The sequence below is a fragment of the Mobula birostris genome, unplaced genomic scaffold (assembly GCF_030028105.1).
Source record: "Mobula birostris isolate sMobBir1 unplaced genomic scaffold, sMobBir1.hap1 H_1, whole genome shotgun sequence".
Taxonomy (NCBI): Eukaryota; Metazoa; Chordata; class Chondrichthyes; order Myliobatiformes; family Myliobatidae; genus Mobula; species Mobula birostris.
The window spans coordinates 950,199-971,115 of record NW_027274040.1 but is presented as its reverse complement, the minus strand read 5'-3'; the positions used below and the strand labels follow the sequence as shown (position 1 = coordinate 971,115).

At 57.3% G+C, this 20,917-nt stretch overlaps 1 protein-coding gene across 1 annotated transcript in view; it reads left to right on the top strand.

Annotated features, from left to right (window-relative positions):
• Nucleotides 1–11,672: 11,672 nt before the first annotated feature.
• Nucleotides 11,673–20,917, top strand: part of LOC140192260 (uncharacterized) — a 72,354-nt gene continuing 63,109 nt past the window's right edge. The window contains exons 1-2 of the mRNA XM_072249935.1: nt 11,673–11,755; nt 20,715–20,833. Of these exons, the coding sequence (XP_072106036.1) occupies nt 20,813–20,833 (21 nt within the window). The 5' untranslated portion in view covers nt 11,673–11,755; nt 20,715–20,812. The remainder of the gene's footprint in view (nt 11,756–20,714; nt 20,834–20,917) is intronic.

Sequence of the window (20,917 nt, the reverse complement as noted above, 5' to 3'; positions counted from 1 at the left end):
GGACCATCACACGTCCCCTGACCGTGTCCCACCCCCTCTCTGAGACCACGGACCATCACACGTCCACTGACCGTCCCCCCACCCCTCTCTGAGACCACGGACCATCACATGTCCCTTGACCGTCCCCCACCCCCTCTCTGAGACCAGGGACCATCACATGTCCCCGACCATGTCCCACCCCCTCTCAGAGACCACGGACCATCACACGTCCCCTGACCGTGTCCTACCCTCTGTATCCCTCTGCCTCCCTCCCTCTCCCTCCCTCCCTCCCTCCCTCTCTCCCTCTCCCTCTCCCTCTCCCTCTCCCTCCCCTGCTCTCCCTCTCCCCCCCTCCCCCTCCCCCTCACTCTCTCTTTCCCTCCCCCTCCCCTCCCCTGAATCTCTCTCTCCCCCTCTCTCCCCCTCTCTCCCCTCTTTATATCCCTCTCCCTCCCTCATCCTCCGCTCCTCTGTATCTCTCTCTCTCTCCCCTCTCTCCCTCCATCCTTTCCCATCTCCCCCACTCCCCCTCCCCCTCCCCTCTCTCCCTCCCTCTCCCGTTCTCTCTCTCCCTCCCTCTCACTCTCTCTCTTTCCCTCTCCCTCCCCTCCCTGAATCTCTCTCTCCCTCCCTCCTTCTCCCACTCAAGTGCCACCTCTCTCACCCGCCTCTCCACTCACCTCTCCCTTTCCCCCTCCCTCTCCCTCCCCCCTCGCCCTCTCCACTCCCTCTCTCCATCCGTCCTTCTCCCTCTCCCTCGCCACCTCTCTCACTCCCTCTCTCTCACTCCCTCTCTCTCACCCCCTCTCTCCCATCCCCCTCTCCCCTCTTTCTCCCAGCCTCTCCCCCTCTCTACGTGCCTCCTTCTCCCTCTCCCTCGCCACCTCTCTCACCCCCTCTCTTTCCTCTCCTCTCCTCCCTTCTTACCACCTCTCTCCTTCCGCTTGCCCTCCTCTCTCTCCCTCTCTCTTCTTCCCCTCTCCCCCCTCTCCAACCCCACTCGCACTCTCCCCCCTCCCTCCCTCTCTCGCCGTCCCTCTCTCTTGCTCCCTCCATCTCTCCCTCCCATCGCATTCCCTTGCCATCCCCCCTTCCCCCTCCCTCTCCCTCTCTCTCTCCCTCCCTCTCTCTCGCTCCCTCCATCTCTCCCTCCCATCGCATTCCCTTGCCATCCCCCTCCCTCTCTCCCTCTCTCCCTCTCTCTTTCCCTCCCTCTCCCATCCCCTGTATCTCTCTCTCCCCCTCTCTCCCTCCCTCCTTCTCCCACTCACTTGCCACCTCTCTCACCCCTCTCCACACTCCTCTCCCCCTCCCCTTTCTCACCGCCTCTCTCCCCTCCCCCTCCCCCTCTCCCTTTCCCCTCTCTCTCCCCTCCCTCCCTCCCTCCCTCTCTCCCCTCCCTCCCTCCCTCACTCTCCCCTCCCTCCCTCATTCTCTGCATCCCTATCTCACTCTCACCCTCTCCCTCCCTCACTCTCGCCCTCTCCCTCCCTCACTCTCCCCCTCCCTCCCTCACTCTCCCCTCCCTCCCTCATTCTCTGCATCCCTATCTCACTCTCGCCCTCTCCCTCCCTCACTCTCCATCTCCCTCCCTCACTCTCCCCTCTCCCATCATTCTCCCTCCTGCACCGTCCCCTCCTCCCTCACTCCCCTCACTATCACCCTCTCTGTCCCTCACTCTCCCCCTCACTCTCCTCCCTCACTCTCCCCCTCCCTCACTCTCCCCTCTCCCTCCCTCACTTTCCCTCGCTCTCCCACTCCCTCCCTCACTCTCCACTCCCTCCCTCACTCTCCCGCTCTCTCCCTCACTCTCCCCTCTCCCTCCCTCACTTTCCCCTCCCTCCCTCACTCTCCCCCTCTCCCTCACTCACTCTCCCTCTCCATCCCTCTCTCTATCCTTCTCCCTCCCTCACTCTCGCTCCCCTCTCCCTCCCTCACTCTTACTCTCCCTCCCTCCCTACCTCACACACCCCCTCTCCCTCCCTCCCTCACTCACTCCCTCTCCCTCCCTCCCTCACTCACTCACACCCTCTCCCTCCCTCACATTCCCTCTCCCTCACTCACTCTCCCTCTCCCTCCCTCACTCTCCCTTCTCCGTCCCTCCCTCCCTCCCTCTCTCACACTCCCCATCTCCCTCACCTTCTCCCTCCCTCACTCTCCCTCCATCCCTCACGCTCCCTATCTCCCTCACTCTCTCACTCTTACCTTCCTTCCCTCCCTCCCTCACTCTCCCCATCTCCTTCCATCACTCTCCCCTCCCTCCCTCACTGTCCCCCACTCTATCCCTCAGTGTCCCTCCCTCCCTCACTCTCCCCCCTCCCTCCCTGACTCTCCCCTCCCTCTTTCACTCTCCCCCTCTCCTTCCCTCCCCCTCCCCCTCCCTTCCTCACTCTCCCCTCTCCCTCCTGCACTGTCCCCTCCTCCCTCACTCTCCCCCTCTCCCTCACTCTCCCCTCTCCCTCACTCACTCTCCCTCTCCATCCCTCACTCTCCCCCTCTCCCTCACTCATTCTCCTTCCCTCACTCTAGCCTCTCCCTCCCTCCCTCTCCCATCCCTACCTCACTCTCCCTCCCCCTCCCTGATTCTCCCACTCTCCCTCCCTCCCTCACTCACCCTCTCTCACTCCCTCACTCTCCCAACCCCTCCCTCACTCTCCCCTCTCCCTCCCTCACTCTTTCCCTCCCTCACTCTCCCCTCCCTCCCTCACCTTCCCTCACTCTCCCCTCAACCTCCCTCACTCTCCCTCTCCCTCCCTCACTCTCTCCCTCCCTCACTGTCCCCACTCCGTCCCTCAGTCTCCCTCCCTCTCTCTCCCCCTCTCCCTCCCTCTCTCTCCCCCTCTCCTTCCCTCACTCTCCCCCTCCCCTTCCCTCACTCTCCCCCTCCCTCCCTCACTCTCCCCTCTCCCTCCCGCACCATGCCCTCCTCCCTCACTCCTTCACTACCCCTCCCTCCCTGACTCTCCCCTCCCTCATTCTCTGCCTCCCTCCTTCACTCTCCCCTCTCCTTCCCTCACTCTCCCCCTCCCTCCCTCACTCACTGTCCCCACTCCATCCCTCAGTCTCCCTCCCTCTCTCTCCCCCTCTCCTTCCCTCACTCTCCCCCTCCCTCCCTCCCTCACTCTCCCCTCTCCCTCCCGCACCGTGCCCTCCTCCCTCACTCCCTCACTATCACCCTCTCTGTCCCTCACTCCCCCTCCCTCCCTGACTCCCCCCTCACTCTCCACCCTCCCTCACTCTCCCCCCTCTCCCTCACTCTCCCCTCTCCCTTCCTCACTCTCCCCCTCCCTCACTTTCCCCTCCCTCCCTCACTCTCCTCCTCTCCCTCACTCACTCTCCCTCTCCATCCTTCACTCTCCCCTCTCCTCCCGCACCGTCCCCTCCTCCCTCACTCCCTCACTATCACCCTCTCTGTCCCTCACTCCCCCCTCACTCTCCCCCCTCCCTCACTCTCCCCTCTCCCTCACTTTCCCCTCCATCCCTCACTCTCCCCCTCTCCCTCACTCACTCTCCCTCTCTATCCCTCACTCTACCTCTCTCCCTCCCCCACTCTCCCACTCTCCCTCCCTCCCTCCCTCACTCACCCCCTCTCCCTCCCTCACTCTCGCTCCCCTCTCCCTCCCTCACTTTCCCCCTCCCTCTCTCCCTCTCCCCTCTCCCTCCCTCCCTCATGCTCCCCATCTCCCTCACCCTCTCCTCCCTCACTCTCCCCCTCTCCCTCCCTCACTCTCCCACTCCCTCCCTTACTCTCCCCTCACCCTCCCTCCCTCACTTTCCCCCCTCACTCCCTCCCTCATGCTCCCCGTCTCCCTCACTCTCCTCTCTCCTTCACTCTCCCTCCCTCCCTCACTCTCCCCTCTCCCTCCTTCACTCTCTCCTCTCACTCCCTCACTCTCCCACTCTCCCTCCCTCACTCTCCCCCCTCACCCTCCTCCTCTCCCTCCCACCCTCACTCTCCCCACCCTCCCTCACTCTTCCCCTCTTCCTCCCTCACTCTCCCCTCTTCCTCCCTCAGTCTCCCCTCCCTCACTCACACCCTCTCCCTCCCTCACCCACACCCTCTCCCTCCCTCCCTCACTCCCCCTCCCTCCCTCACTCTCCCTCCCTCCCCCACTCTCCCCATCCCCCACTCTCCCCCTCTGCCTCACTCCCTTACCCTCCCTCCCTCCCAAACTCTCCCCTCTCCCTCCCTCACTCTCCCCCTCTCCTTCCCTCACTCCCATCTCCCCCACCCCCTCTCTGAGACCATAGACCATCACACATCCCCTGACCGTGTCCCACCCCCTCTCTGAGACCACGGACCATCACACACCCCCTGACAGTGTCCCACCCCCGCTCTGAGACCATGGACCATCACACGTCCCCTGACCGTGTCCCACCCCCTCTCTGAGACCACGGACCATCACACGTCCACTGACCGTCCCCCACCCCTCTCTGAGACCACGGACCATCACATGTCCCTTGACCGTCCCCACCCCCTCTCTGAGACCAGGGACCATCACATGTCCCCGACCATGTCCCACCCCCTCTCAGAGACCACGGACCATCACACGTCCCCTGACCGTGTCCTACCCTCTGTATCCCTCTGCCTCCCTCCCTCTCCCTCCCTCCCTCCCTCCCTCTCTCCCTCTCCCTCTCCCTCTCCCTCTCCCTCCCCTGCTCTCCCTCTCCCCCCCTCCCCCTCCCCCTCACTCTCTCTTTCCCTCCCCCTCCCCTCCCCTGAATCTCTCTCTCCCCCTCTCTCCCCCTCTCTCCCCCTCTTTATATCCCTCTCCCTCCCTCATCCTCCGCTCCTCTGTATCTCTCTCTCTCTCCCCTCTCTCCCTCCATCCTTTCCCATCTCCCCCACTCCCCCTCCCCCTCCCCTCTCTCCCTCCCTCTCCCGTTCTCTCTCTCCCTCCCTCTCACTCTCTCTCTTTCCCTCTCCCTCCCCTCCCCTGAATCTCTCTCTCCCTCCCTCCTTCTCCCACTCAAGTGCCACCTCTCTCACCCGCCTCTCCACTCACCTCTCCCTTTCCCCCTCCCTCTCCCTCCCCCCTCGCCCTCTCCACTCCCTCTCTCCATCCGTCCTTCTCCCTCTCCCTCGCCACCTCTCTCACTCCCTCTCTCTCACTCCCTCTCTCTCACCCCCTCTCTCCCATCCCCCTCTCCCCCTCTTTCTCCCAGCCTCTCCCCCTCTCTACGTGCCTCCTTCTCCCTCTCCCTCGCCACCTCTCTCACCCCCTCTCTTTCCTCTCCTCTCCTCCCTTCTTACCACCTCTCTCCTTCCGCTTGCCCTCCTCTCTCTCCCTCTCTCTTCTTCCCCTCTCCCCCCTCTCCAACCCCACTCGCACTCTCCCCCCTCCCTCCCTCTCTCGCCGTCCCTCTCTCTTGCTCCCTCCATCTCTCCCTCCCATCGCATTCCCTTGCCATCCCCCTCCCTCTCTCCCTCTCTCCCTCTCTCTCTCCCTCCCTCTCTCTCGCTCCCTCCATCTCTCCCTCCCATCGCATTCCCTTGCCATCCCCCTCCCTCTCTCCCTCTCTCCCTCTCTCTTTCCCTCCCTCTCCCATCCCCTGTATCTCTCTCTCCCCCTCTCTCCCTCCCTCCTTCTCCCACTCACTTGCCACCTCTCTCACCCCCTCTCCACACTCCTCTCCCCCTCCCCTTTCTCACCGCCTCTCTCCCCTCCCCCTCCCCCTCTCCCTTTCCCCTCTCTCTCCCCTCCCTCCCTCCCTCCCTCTCTCCCCTCCCTCCCTCCCTCACTCTCCCCTCCCTCCCTCATTCTCTGCATCCCTATCTCACTCTCACCCTCTCCCTCCCTCACTCTCGCCCTCTCCCTCCCTCACTCTCCCCCTCCCTCCCTCACTCTCCCCTCCCTCCCTCATTCTCTGCATCCCTATCTCACTCTCGCCCTCTCCCTCCCTCACTCTCCATCTCCCTCCCTCACTCTCCCCTCTCCCATCATTCTCCCTCCTGCACCGTCCCCTCCTCCCTCACTCCCTCACTATCACCCTCTCTGTCCCTCACTCTCCCCCTCACTCTCCTCCCTCACTCTCCCCCTCCCTCACTCTCCCCTCTCCCTCCCTCACTTTCCCCTCGCTCTCCCACTCCCTCCCTCACTCTCCACTCCCTCCCTCACTCTCCCGCTCTCTCCCTCACTCTCCCCTCTCCCTCCCTCACTTTCCCCTCCCTCCCTCACTCTCCCCCTCTCCCTCACTCACTCTCCCTCTCCATCCCTCTCTCTATCCTTCTCCCTCCCTCACTCTCGCTCCCCTCTCCCTCCCTCACTCTTACTCTCCCTCCCTCCCTACCTCACACACCCCCTCTCCCTCCCTCCCTCACTCACTCCCTCTCCCTCCCTCCCTCACTCACTCACACCCTCTCCCTCCCTCACATTCCCTCTCCCTCACTCACTCTCCCTCTCCCTCCCTCACTCTCCCTTCTCCGTCCCTCCCTCCCTCCCTCTCTCACACTCCCCATCTCCCTCACCTTCTCCCTCCCTCACTCTCCCTCCATCCCTCACGCTCCCTATCTCCCTCACTCTCTCACTCTTACCTTCCTTCCCTCCCTCCCTCACTCTCCCCATCTCCTTCCATCACTCTCCCCTCCCTCCCTCACTGTCCCCCACTCTATCCCTCAGTGTCCCTCCCTCCCTCACTCTCCCCCTCCCTCCCTGACTCTCCCCTCCCTCTTTCACTCTCCCCCTCTCCTTCCCTCCCCCTCCCCCTCCCTTCCTCACTCTCCCCTCTCCCTCCTGCACTGTCCCCTCCTCCCTCACTCTCCCCCTCTCCCTCACTCTCCCCTCTCCCTCACTCACTCTCCCTCTCCATCCCTCACTCTCCCCCTCTCCCTCACTCATTCTCCTTCCCTCACTCTAGCCTCTCCCTCCCTCCCTCTCCCATCCCTACCTCACTCTCCCTCCCCCTCCCTGATTCTCCCACTCTCCCTCCCTCCCTCACTCACCCTCTCTCACTCCCTCACTCTCCCAACCCCTCCCTCACTCTCCCCTCTCCCTCCCTCACTCTTTCCCTCCCTCACTCTCCCCTCCCTCCCTCACCTTCCCTCACTCTCCCCTCAACCTCCCTCACTCTCCCTCTCCCTCCCTCACTCTCTCCCTCCCTCACTGTCCCCACTCCGTCCCTCAGTCTCCCTCCCTCTCTCTCCCCCTCTCCCTCCCTCTCTCTCCCCCTCTCCTTCCCTCACTCTCCCCCTCCCCTTCCCTCACTCTCCCCCCCCTCCCTCACTCACTCTCCCCTCTCCCTCCCGCACCATGCCCTCCTCCCTCACTCCTTCACTACCCCTCCCTCCCTGACTCTCCCCTCCCTCATTCTCTGCCTCCCTCCTTCACTCTCCCCCTCTCCTTCCCTCACTCTCCCCCTCCCTCCCTCACTCACTGTCCCCACTCCATCCCTCAGTCTCCCTCCCTCTCTCTCCCCCTCTCCTTCCCTCACTCTCCCCCTCCCTCCCTCCCTCACTCTCCCCTCTCCCTCCCGCACCGTGCCCTCCTCCCTCACTCCCTCACTATCACCCTCTCTGTCCCTCACTCCCCCTCCCTCCCTGACTCCCCCCTCACTCTCCACCCTCCCTCACTCTCCCCCCTCTCCCTCACTCTCCCCTCTCCCTTCCTCACTCTCCCCCTCCCTCACTTTCCCCTCCCTCCCTCACTCTCCTCCTCTCCCTCACTCACTCTCCCTCTCCATCCTTCACTCTCCCCTCTCCCTCCCGCACCGTCCCCTCCTCCCTCACTCCCTCACTATCACCCTCTCTGTCCCTCACTCCCCCCTCACTCTCCCCCCTCCCTCACTCTCCCCTCTCCCTCACTTTCCCCTCCATCCCTCACTCTCCCCCTCTCCCTCACTCACTCTCCCTCTCTATCCCTCACTCTACCCCTCTCCCTCCCCCACTCTCCCACTCTCCCTCCCTCCCTCCCTCACTCACCCCCTCTCCCTCCCTCACTCTCGCTCCCTCTCCCTCCCTCACTTTCCCCCTCCCTCTCTCCCTCTCCCCTCTCCCTCCCTCCCTCATGCTCCCCATCTCCCTCACCCTCTCCTCCCTCACTCTCCCCTCTCCCTCCCTCACTCTCCCACTCCCTCCCTTACTCTCCCCTCACCCTCCTCCCTCACTTTCCCCCCTCACTCCCTCCCTCATGCTCCCCGTCTCCCTCACTCTCCTCTCTCCTTCACTCTCCCTCCCTCCCTCACTCTCCCCTCTCCCTCCTTCACTCTCTCCTCTCACTCCCTCACTCTCCCACTCTCCCTCCCTCACTCTCCCCCCTCACCCTCCTCCTCTCCCTCCCACCCTCACTCTCCCCACCCTCCCTCACTCTTCCCCTCTTCCTCCCTCACTCTTCCCCTCTTCCTCCCTCACTCTCCCCTCTTCCTCCCTCAGTCTCCCCTCCCTCACTCACACCCTCTCCCTCCCTCACCCACACCCTCTCCCTCCCTCCCTCACTCCCCCTCCCTCCCTCACTCTCCCTCCCTCCCCCACTCTCCCCATCCCCCACTCTCCCCCTCTGCCTCACTCCCTTACCCTCCCTCCCTCCCAAACTCTCCCCTCTCCCTCCCTCACTCTCCCCCTCTCCTTCCCTCACTCCCATCTCCCCCACCCCCTCTCTGAGACCACAGACCATAGACCATCACACATCCCCTGACCGTGTCCCACCCCCTCTCTGAGACCACGGACCATCACACACCCCCTGACAGTGTCCCACCCCCGCTCTGAGACCATGGACCATCACACGTCCCCTGACCGTGTCCCACCCCCTCTCTGAGACCACGGACCATCACACGTCCACTGACCGTCCCCCACCCCTCTCTGAGACCACGGACCATCACATGTCCCTTGACCGTCCCCCACCCCCTCTCTGAGACCAGGGACCATCACATGTCCCCGACCATGTCCCACCCCCTCTCAGAGACCACGGACCATCACACGTCCCCTGACCGTGTCCTACCCTCTGTATCCCTCTGCCTCCCTCCCTCTCCCTCCCTCCCTCCCTCCCTCTCTCCCTCTCCCTCTCCCTCTCCCTCTCCCTCCCCTGCTCTCCCTCTCCCCCCCTCCCCCTCCCCCTCACTCTCTCTTTCCCTCCCCCTCCCCTCCCCTGAATCTCTCTCTCCCCCTCTCTCCCCCTCTCTCCCCCTCTTTATATCCCTCTCCCTCCCTCATCCTCCGCTCCTCTGTATCTCTCTCTCTCTCCCCTCTCTCCCTCCATCCTTTCCCATCTCCCCCACTCCCCCTCCCCCTCCCCTCTCTCCCTCCCTCTCCCGTTCTCTCTCTCCCTCCCTCTCACTCTCTCTCTTTCCCTCTCCCTCCCCTCCCCTGAATCTCTCTCTCCCTCCCTCCTTCTCCCACTCAAGTGCCACCTCTCTCACCCGCCTCTCCACTCACCTCTCCCTTTCCCCCTCCCTCTCCCTCCCCCCTCGCCCTCTCCACTCCCTCTCTCCATCCGTCCTTCTCCCTCTCCCTCGCCACCTCTCTCACTCCCTCTCTCTCACTCCCTCTCTCTCACCCCCTCTCTCCCATCCCCCTCTCCCCCTCTTTCTCCCAGCCTCTCCCCCTCTCTACGTGCCTCCTTCTCCCTCTCCCTCGCCACCTCTCTCACCCCCTCTCTTTCCTCTCCTCTCCTCCCTTCTTACCACCTCTCTCCTTCCGCTTGCCCTCCTCTCTCTCCCTCTCTCTTCTTCCCCTCTCCCCCCTCTCCAACCCCACTCGCACTCTCCCCCCTCCCTCCCTCTCTCGCCGTCCCTCTCTCTTGCTCCCTCCATCTCTCCCTCCCATCGCATTCCCTTGCCATCCCCCTCCCTCTCTCCCTCTCTCCCTCTCTCTCTCCCTCCCTCTCTCTCGCTCCCTCCATCTCTCCCTCCCATCGCATTCCCTTGCCATCCCCCTCCCTCTCTCCCTCTCTCCCTCTCTCTCTCCCTCCCTCTCTCCCTCCCTCCCCCTCTCCCTTCCTCCCCCTCTCTCCCTTCCTCCCTCCCTCTCTCCCTCTCTCCGTCCCCCTCTATATCTCTCCCCCTTCCCTCTCCCCATCTCTCTCCCCCTCTCCCTCCCTCCATCTCTCCTTTCCGTCCCTCTCTCCCCCTCTCCCCCCTCCCTCTTTATATCCCTCTCACTCCCTCCATCTTTCCCTCCCATGGCATTATCCCTCACCATCCCCCTCTCCCCTCTCCCTTTCTCCCTCCCTCCCTCCCTCCCTCCCCCTTCCTCCCCCTCTCCCTCCCTCCCCCCTTCCTCCCCCTCTCCCTCCCTCTCCCCTTCCTCCCCCTCTCCCTCCCTCCCTTCCTCCCCCTCTCCCTTCCTCCCCCTCTCCCTTCCTCCCCCTCTCCCTTCCTCTCCCTTCCTCCCCCTCTCCCTCCATCTCCCCTCTCCCTTCCTCCCCCCTCCCTCTCCCCCTCCCCTCCCCCTCCCACTCTCCCTCTCCCTCCCCCTCTCCTTCCCTCTCTCCCCCTCTCTCCCCTCCTCGTTTCAACTTCCCTCTCCCCCTCCCATCTCTCCCACCCTCTCACCCTCCCTCTTCCATCCTTTTCTCTCCCTCCCTCCTTCCCTCCCTCTCTCTACCTCCCTCCCCACCTCTCTATCTGATTCTCTTCCTCTCACTCTCCCTCTGCCTCTCCCCATCTCCCCTCCCTCTCCCTCCCTCCCTCTCTCACTCCCTCCCTCCATCTCCCTCTTTCCCCATCCCCCAGCCTAAGAGAGAATTGCCCCTTACAGCAAGAAATTGCCCCTGTTTACCCCCTATTTCTCTATTCATTGAGATAGTGGGGAGTGGGCCGTTCCGACCCCACTGAGCCGCGCTGCCCTGCAACCCTCTGAATTTAACCCTGGCCCCATCACAGAACCACCCACAACAACCCACCCACCTACCCAGCAGTAGGTCTTTGGGAGTGTGGGAGGGAACCGGAGGGACACCCGCTCGTACACGGGGAGGGGACGGTACATCTCCTTACGGCAGCGGCGAGAATTGAAGCCGCTGGCGGCGGCACTGTAATGCGCTGTGCTGACCACTACTCTACCTTGGTGGGAGGATGATTACCTGTCTGTGTTCGAATGTTCCCATATGAACGGGGCGGTGGCGGGGGGAAGAGAGAGGGAGAGGAAGAAAGAGAGGGAATGAGTGAGAGAGAGGGAGAAAGGGATAGGAATGGGAAGAGAGGGGGAGTGGGAGTGTGGGAGAGGGGGAGAGAGAGGGAATGAGGGACAGAAGGAGAAAGGCAGAGAGGGGAGAGGGGAACGGAGAGAGACGGGGAGAGAGGGAGTGAGGGAGAGGCAGGGAAAGAGAGAGAGAAACTCTGATCTCACATTACAGCACCTATGTTAGAGATGAAAGGTAACAGAACAATTTATTTAGTTCTAATGACCTAATAGTGATTCTTTTCAACTACACACAACATTCACCCCTCCCTCTTCACACCCACATTACTGACTTCCAGGTAACGAATACACATCAGCCCTGTCTTGTTTTGCATTTAGCTGTGCTTCATGCTTCTTCGGAACCCATTGTTTGGGGCTGCATTTTGAGTTTATTGTACAGTCCATACTCAGATTGGCGGCTGCAGTCAGTTGCTGAAGTTATTTGCTCTTCGTGCTAACTCCACTGATCCACACTGATCGTATGGAGGCCATTGGCCATTGTCAGTGGGAAAAATGTGGGGTATTTTATGAAGAAAGATATGAGGTTTAAGTAACTACTGTTGCCTTTCTGCTTTGAGGCAGTGTTCTTGTGGATGTGTCTGTCTCTCTGTATCTTTTATTTCAGATGAATATGGATTAATCTTTCCAACTGCAAGCAATCCAGTGGTGAGTATGTGCAGTTCCCTTCAACTCCGCGTGTAACCTGCATCCTATTTCTGGTTGTATACATTCGTTTGTTCATTCGTTACGTGCCCTTCCTGGATGATGTGGGTGATCACGGTCTTTCCGTGGCCATGACTGTCCTTGGCAAGTTTCTCTACAGAAGTGGTTTGCCATCGCCTTCTTCTGGGCAGCGTCTTAACAAGATGGGTGAAATCCCAGCCATTATCAATACTCTTCAGAGACGGTCAGTGGCCGCATAGCTTCTGATATAGGCCCGCTGCTCATGCCTGTTCCCATGGCTTCACCTGACCCTGATTCGAGGCTTGGGGGGTGCGGGAGAGTGGGGGGGGGGGGGGGCGCTGCTAAACAGGTGTTACACCTTGCCCAGGGGTGACCTGCAGGCTAGCAAAGGGAAGGAACGCCTTCCACCTCCTTTGGTAGAGACGTCTCCACCCAGTGTATACCGAGCTGTCGCAAAACCTGCGGAGATAATTGCCTGGTGTTGATGATCTACAGCTCGGTGAGGCCACCTTCAGGATAGAGGACAAGCAGGCATCTTGTATCCCATCTGGGAAGCCTCCAGCATCGACCTGGAACTTAGGATATAGAACAGTACGTGAGTTCAAAGAAGAGATAGGCCATCCCTACTTTGTGCAGTTTCTGGTGATCCCTTTCATATCAGGTGTCCCCAGTCTGGATTAAGTTAACAGGGAGTAATCCTATTCTAGGTGCTCTAACTTTATGGAGCCAATTCGTATTCTTAGGCTTAGTTATTAGAGTGAATTTGGGGAGTAGGTGTTGCTTTTAGGCCTAGTTCATAGGCTTCGTTTAGACCGTTAAAGCCCTTTTGGCCCTCAGCGTTGTGCTGATCCAATGAAATGGTCAATTAAGCCAGTCTCCTCTGCCGACCCAATGTCCATATCCCTCTGTTTTCCTCGCAGTCAGGGGCCTATCTAAACATCTCCAAAAAAATCCCAAACGTTTCTGCCTCTACCAGCACCCAAGGCAGTGCATTCCAGGGACCCACCACCTCCTATGTGGGGAAAAATAAACTTGCCCTCACATCCCCTTTGAAGCTACCCACTCTTACTTTAAGTGCATGCCCTTTGATATTAGACGTTTCAACCCTGGGAAAAAGATACTGTCTGTCTACACGCTCCATGCCTCTCATAATCTTATACATCTCTATCAGATCTCCCCCGCACCTCTGAAGTTAATTTTCTCTAACTTCCAGTAATTTTTCCCCTCCGCCTTACCTCTTCTTCAATTCTTCACTCTGGCATATTTTCTCCACTTCACCTGCCTATCATCTTCTCCTGATTTCCCTCTTCCTTCTTTTTCTCCCATGGCCCTCTCTCCTCTCCTATCAGATTCCTTCTTCAGCCCTTTACCTTTCCCACCTATCACCTCCCAGCTCTTTATTTCATTCTCCGTTCCCCCCCCCCACATACACACTGGCTTCACCTATCACCTTCCAGCTTGTACTCTTTCCCCTCCACACCTTCTTACCCCTCCCCCCCCTTTCCTTTCCAGACCTGATGAAGGGGCCTCGGCCCAAAACGTCGGCTCTTCAATCCTCTCCACAGATGCTGCCTGACCTGCTGAGCTCCTCCAGGATTTTGTGTGCGCTGCTCTGGATTTCCAGCGTCAGCAGGATCTCTTGTGTTAAAGTTAGTGGGGGACCGCAGCACCCGTTATAATGGGAGATTTTGTGTTCATGTGAATAGGGAGCTCAGTGTGTATTCCGTGGCTCACAACTGTTTAGGCTGAACAAATAAACCTGCCCCCATGCTCAATTGGGTGATTCATCCGGGGGAACGATGGGAGCATCAATCTTGGGAAATAAAGAGTTTCCACTTCCGGCCGAGACCCTTTGTCAGGACTGGAAAGGAAGGGAGAAGAGGCCAGGATAAGAAGGAGGGGGAGGTGGGGGGAAGGAGGACAAGCTGGGACAGATCTTCCCCGGCTGAAGAAGGAAACAGGGGCAAGAATTTCACAGAATTTGCCCCAGAAGATGGGTTGGAAGGTTGCATCATCCTCATTCGCCAAAGTTCTTGCCTCCTCTCCTGAGCCTGCACTTGGAGATGAATGCCAAGACCCCTGAGTTGGTGCGCAGGAGATTTGTTCGAGGGCTTCAGCTGCAGGGAGAGAGACTGGGGAAGCTGTTGCATTGAGCGACGGAGGAGTAAACAAGGTTATTCTATAAGATTTTACTGTAAACATCTGAAAACGTTGCCACAGTGCCAGGGAAGGGAGCCATTTCAGCGTGAGGGGTACAAAGTCTGGCCATAGTAATCTCTGCGGCATTCACTAAATGCTAGAGGAACTCAGCACGTCAGGCAGCATCTCTGCCGGTCGGTGGTGTGGTGGCATCCGCACCGGACTTCGAGCCGAGTGCCGATTCGAGTCCGGCCGGCTCCTTGCACGCCTTCCATCTGTGCTGGGTTGAGCGTCAAGCTAGCGACTCGGCCTGGTAAAAAACAGACAGATGTGAACGAAACGGCAAGGTTACCGCCCAATGCGCCATGAGCCGCGGAGAGGAACAACTAAAACAGTCGACGTTTCGGGCCGAGGGCCTTCATCAGGACTGGAAATGAAATGAGAAGTCAGAGGTGGGGGGAGGAGAAAAAGAAGTACAAGGTGGCAGGTGAACGGTGATAGAAGGGGTGGGGGCGAAGTAAAGAGCTGGGATGTTGATTGATGAAAGAGATAAAGGGCTGGAGAAGGGGGAATCTGATAGGAGAGGACAGAAGGCCGTGGAAGAAAGGGAAGGGAGAGGAGCACCTGAGGGAGGTAAGGAGATGAAGTGAGAGAGAGAAATGGGGATGAGAAACGGGGAAGGGGAAGGGTGGTGGGGGGGGCGGGAAATTCGCAGAAGTTCGAGAAATCAATGTTCATTCTATCAGGTTGGAGGCTACCCAGACGGAATATAAGGTGTTGCTCCTCCAACCTGAGTGTGGCCACATCGTGGCAGTAGAGGAAGCTGTGACTGACGTGTCTGAATGGAAATGGGAAATAGAATTGAAATTGGTAGCCACCGGGAGATCCCACTTTTTCAGGCATACGGAGTGTTTATTGCTCGGCGAAGCGGTCTCCCAGTCCACATTGGGTCTCATCGATATACAGGAGGCCACACCCGGAGCAACAGGTAGTCGACCCCAACAGACTCACAGGTGAAGTGTCGCCTCACCTGGAAGGACTGTTTGGACCCTGAATGGTAGTGAAGGAGAGTGTGGGGGCAAGTGTGGCACTTGTTCCGCTTGCAAGGGTAAGTGCCAGGAGGGAGATCAGTGGGGAGGGACAAATGGACAAGAGAGTCGTGTAGGATTCGATCCCTGCTGAAAGCGGAAAGTGGGGAGAAGGGAAAGATGTGCTTGGTGGTGGGATCCCGTTGGAGATGGCGGAAGTTGCGGAGAATTATGTGCTGGACGCGGAGGCTGGTGGGGTGGTAGGTGAGAACAAGAGGAAATCTCTCCCTGCAGGGGTGGCATGAGGATGGGGTGAGAGCAGACATTCGTGAAATGGAAGAGAGGTGAGGGCAGCATTGATGTTGGAGGAAGGGAAGCTCCTTTTGTTGAAGGAGGACATCTCCTTCGTTCTGGAATGAAAAGCCTCATTCTGAGAGCTGATACGGCAGAGCCAGAGGAACTGAGAGAAGGGGATGTCATTTTTACAAGTGACGGGCTGGGAAGAGGTATAGTTCAGGTAGCTGTGAAAATGAGTAGGTTTATAAAAGATATCAGTAGATAAACTTTCTGCAGAGATAGAGACAGAGAGATCAAGAAAGAGAAGGGAAGTGTTGGAAATGGACCAGGTAAGTTTGAGGGCAGCGTGGAAGTTGTAGGCAAAGTTGATGAAGTGGACGAGTTCAGCACTGGTGCAGGAAGCAGCACTAATGCAGTTATCGATGTAGTGTAGGAAGAGTTGGTGCATGATACCAGTGTAGGCTTGGAACATAGACTATTCCACGTAGCCGATGAAAAAGCAGGCATAGCTGGGACCCCCGCGAGTGCTCGTGGCTTCACCTTTTAGTTTGAAGGAAGTGGGAGGAGCCAGAGGAGAATTTGTTGAGGGTGGGGAACAGTTCTGCCAGAGGGAGGAGAGTGGTGGTGGAGGGGAACAGGTTGGGTCTGGTGTCCAGAAAGAAGCAGAGAGCTTTAAGGCTGATGGGGGCTGGAGGTGTGTAGGGACTGGACATCCGTAGTGAAAATGAGACGACCAGGGCTAGGGAACTTGAAGTCATTGAAAAGATGAAGAGCGAGTGATGGGTCTACCTGGACAAGTAGGTTTGTGGATCTTGGGTAGGAGGTAGAAATGGGAGGTGCAGGTTGAGGGAACAATGAGGTTGGTGAAGGTGGGTTGGAGATCCCCAGAGTCAATATGGTTGGTGATGGTGTGGGGGACAATGGCCTGGTGCTCCTTAGTGGGGTCCTGTTCCAGGGGTAAGTAAGAGGAGGTGTCTGAGAGCTGACGCTGGGGCTCAGCAAGGTAGAGGTCAGTTCGCCAGACTACTACAGCACCTCCCTAATCTGCGGGTTTGATGGTGAGGTTGGGATTAGTGCGGAGGCAGTGCAGAGCGGAGTGTTGAGAAGGAGTGAGGTTGGAATTGGAGAGGAATGTTGAAGTCGAGACGGTTGATGTCCCATCAGCAGTTGACAATGGAAAGGTCCAGAGCAGGCAAAAGACCAGGTTGGGGTGTCCAGGAAGAGGAGGAGGGTTAGGGATGGGAGAAGGGGTCACTGGTGTGGGGTGGGGCGTCCTTGCCTAAGAAATAGGCTCGGAGACAGAGATGGCGGAGGAAGAGCTCGGCATCATGGTGGGCGTGGAACTCACTGAGGTGTGGGTGCGGGGGGACCGAGGACAGAATGGTCTGCCTCAGAGAGGGAGGTTGGAAGGAATTGTGAAGACCCGGCACGGATGAGAGCTGGGATTGGCGTGGGGGAGGGGGTTGGTAGTGTCTGAGGAGAGGGGAGGATTGAGGTGTTCAGGGAAGGTGATCGATGGGTGAATAGAAGAGAACTCGTAGAGGGGGAGCCAAGATGGAATATATTGTGTGTGTTGCTCTGAATTTATAGTATCTGTTGAACCTCTTGTGTTTAATCACTGGTGTGTTTCTGGTTTCTAATTGTGAAGCGAGTTAATTTGCTCCAAAAACAATAATTCAACCTCAGGGATAGAAGAGCTTCAGGAGTCTATTCAGCAGTGGTGGGAATTGAACCCGGGTCGCCGGTACAGTAAAGCGTTGTGTGGACTGCTACGCTACCGGGCCGCCCCACGGTTCACTTGGAATCCAGCACTGTGTATGGAGTGTATGATGGACGGGATTGTGTTAAAAACAAATCCAGTGCACCCCTTGGCTGGCGGGGTGGAGATACGTCTCTAGCAAAGGAGGTGTGAAGCGCTCTTTCCCTCCGCCAGCCTGCAGGTCACCCTTGGGCAAGGTGTAGTACCTGCCACCTGCCTAGCCCCCCAGTCTGGGTTATGTGAGGCTAAGGGAGCAGGTGGTGGATGGTTGTATGAGCAGCCGGTGCAGATCACAAGTCCAGGTTACACCAGCACTGATACCAGGCAGACAATCTCTGAAGAGTATTGATAATGGCTGGGGGGTGGGGGGGGAGTCAGACATCTTGTAAAGACACTGCCCAGAAGGCGGCAGTGACAAGCCACTTCTGTAGAAAATTTTGCCAAGAACAATCATGGTCATGGAAAGACTGTGATTGCCCACATCACACGACACGGTGCATAATGGTGACGTCATATGACACGGCACATATTGATGAAGCAGCTTAGTTTCCAACTGACAAATGCTGGAAATCCAGAGTAACACAAGCAAAATGGAGCAACTCAGGAGATTAGAGAGCTGGATAAAGAGCCAACATTACAGGAGGTCCACAGCCTTGTTGTGGTTTGAAGGCTTGCATGCCTCAACGACCCAGAGAGCTATGCTGGCTGGGGTCGGGGCTTTGTGCTTTGGCTCTTGGTAGGATCGCCCACGCCGAACAGGTCAAAGGGTAGAGGTCAAACTAAGAGTGGTCCAGCAGTCCTCGGGATTCGGGGGTTCAGCTCAGAATTGTTACGGAAACAGTAGTGACGATTCCTTCTACGTCTGAGTGCTGACGATACTCCTGAGTCTCCACCCGGGGCTTGCAAGGCTGACAGTAGTGAAAACGGAGAGAAGTCACCGACGTGATGAAGAGAGTCCTGAAGATCGTCAGAGACGGAGGACCTCCATTGCAGAAGGTAAAGTAAGTTTCAGGCCGAGACCCTTCATTAGGACTCACTCATACTTTGTGATTGGTGAAACCCACCATTGTGTGTGGGACATTCTGACTCTGCCCAGCTGAATCTACATAGGGGGAAGGCATCAGATCAGTATCGGCACTTTGTGAAAGATATATCCCTGCCTCTTAAGGCCCAGCTCAGGACACTTAAACCTCTGTTTAGTTGTATATTCAGGGTGCCATGCGTCAACCCTGTAACAGAAAGGGTTCTGCTGGTTGGGACATGCTACCATTGTAATTATGTGATTCTGTCAATCTGCCTGACTCTATTCAAAATGTTCACATTAAGTAGGTGATTAGTTAATCAATCATGGTGTTGACGAAGTCAAAGTCAAAGTAAAATTTATTATCAAAGTAGGTATGCGTTTCCATCTACAACCCTGAGATTCATTTTCAATAAATCTATGGAATAAAAACCTTAACAGAATCAATGAAAGACCACGACAACTTGGGGGTCAGCCAGAGTGCAAAAGGCAACAAGCTGTGCAAATCTGAAAAGAAAGAAACAATAAATAAACAATAAATATCGAGAACATGAGATGAAGAGTCCTTGAAAGTGAATCCACAAGTTGTGGGAACATTTCAGTGATGGAGCAAGTGAAGTTGAGTGAAGTTAACCCCTTTGGTTCAAGAGCCTGTACCACCTTCCTGATGGTTGAGGGGTAATAACTGTTCCTGAACCTGGTGGTGTGGGTCCTGAGGCTCCTGTACCACCTTCCTGATGGTTGAGGGGTAATAACTGTTCCTGAACATGGTGGTGTGGGTCCTGAGGCTCCTGTACCACCTTCCTGATGGTTGAGGGGTAATAACTGTTCCTGAACCTGGTGGTGTGGGTCCTGAAGCTTCTGTACCACCTTCCTGATGGTTGAGGGGTAATAACTGTTCCTGAACCTGGTGGTGTGGGTCCTGAGGCTTCTGTACCTCCTTCCTGATGGTTGAGGGGTAATAACTGTTTCTGAACCTGGTGGTGTGGGTCCTGAAGCTCCTGTACCTCCTTCCTGATGGTTGAGGGGTAATAACTGTTCCTGAACCTGGTGGTGTGGGTCCTGAAGCTCCTGTACCTCCTTCCTGATGGTTGAGGGGTAATAACTGTTCCTGAACCTGGTGGTGTGAGTCCTGAGGCTTCTGTACCACCTTCCTGATGGTTGAGGGGTAATAACTGTTCCTGAACCTGGTGGTGTGAGTCCTGAGGCTTCTGTACCACCTTCCTGATGGTTGAGGGGTAATAACTGTTCCTGAACCTGGTGGTGTGAGTCCTGAGGCTTCTGTACCACCTTCCTGATGGTTGAGGGGTAATAACTGTTCCTGAACCTGGTGGTGTGAGTCCTGAGGCTTCTGTACCACCTTCCTGATGGTTGAGGGGTAATAACTGTTCCTGAACCTGGTGGTGTGAGTCCTGAGGCTTCTGTACCTCCTTCTTGATGGTTGAGGGGTAATAACTGTTCCTGAACCTGGTGGTGTGGGTCCTGAGGCTTCTGTACCTCCTTCTTGATGGTTGAGGGCTAATAACTGTTTCTGAACCTGGTGGTGTGAGTCCTGAGGCTTCTGTACCTCCTTCTTGATGGTTGAGGGCTAATAACTGTTCCTGAACCTGGTGGTGTGGGTCCTGAAGCTCCTGTACCTCCTTCCTGATGGTTGAGGGGTAATAACTGTTCCTGAACCTGGTGGTGTGGGTCCTGAGGCTTCTGTACCACCTTCCTGATGGTTGAGGGGTAATAACTGTTCCTGAACCTGGTGGTGTGAGTCCTGAGGCTTCTGTACCTCCTTCTTGATGGTTGAGGGGTAATAACTGTTCCTGAACCTGGTGGTGTGAGTCCTGAGGCTTCTGTACCACCTTCCTGATGGTTGAGGGGTAATAACTGTTCCTGAACCTGGTAGTGTGGGTCCTGAGGCTTCTGTACCTCCTTCCTGTTGGCAGCAATGAGGGAGGGAGTCGGATGATGGATGCTAACTTCCTGTGACAATGTTTCACGTAGATGTGCTTTACCTGTGATGGACTGGGCAGCATCCACAACTTTTTGTAGGATTTTCCGTTCAAGGGCATTGGTGCTTCCCAACCAGACTGTGGTGCAGCCTGTCAATATACTCTCCACCACACATCTATAGATGTTTGTCAAAGTTTTAGAGGTCACGCTGAATCTCCACACGCTCTCAAGGAAGTAGAGGCGCTGCCATGCTTTCTACAATGGAATTTACAATAAAAACTCCACGTAAACGCAGATTGCCAAACAACCAATGTGCAAAAGAATGCAAGTTGTGTATTAAAGAAAAGCAGGGAACTTGAGTTGTAAAATGTCCTTGAAATATGAGTTTGCAGTTTGCAGGAAATCTGAAAAATAGTGTCTGGAGAGTAAGAATCTCTCGGATTCACCTGCACCCTACATGAGGACGGAACAGGGTTCTCGGCTTGAAACGTCGACTGTGTATTCAATACCTTCGATGCTGCCTGACCTGCTGTGTTCCTCCGACAGTTTGCATGTGTTGTTCTGGGTTTCCAGCTTCTGCAGAGCCTCTCGTGTTTATGAAGACCCTCCCCATTCCTGCATTTGTTGCTCTGGAGTTTCTCCATTCTCCAGTCCCCCACCTTCCTTCCTTCCTCCCTCCCTCCCTCCTGCGACGGCGGCAATCTATGGGTCTCCAGTCTACAATCACAGACTGAACTGGCATTGTTTCTTTTGCAGTTCGCCGTGCAGCTGCACTCCTTGGGTTGAAAGAGGTCGGCGAAGAGGAGCAATGGACATTGTACTGGTCGGACAATTTCGTGTCACGGGATAAAGCCATGTCACTAAAGCGGTACCAGGTAATTGACCCATGGAAGAGCCAATGAGAAGCTCCCATTCTGCCCCCACCCCCAGAACCTGCACCATTGTGAAGCTCCACTCAG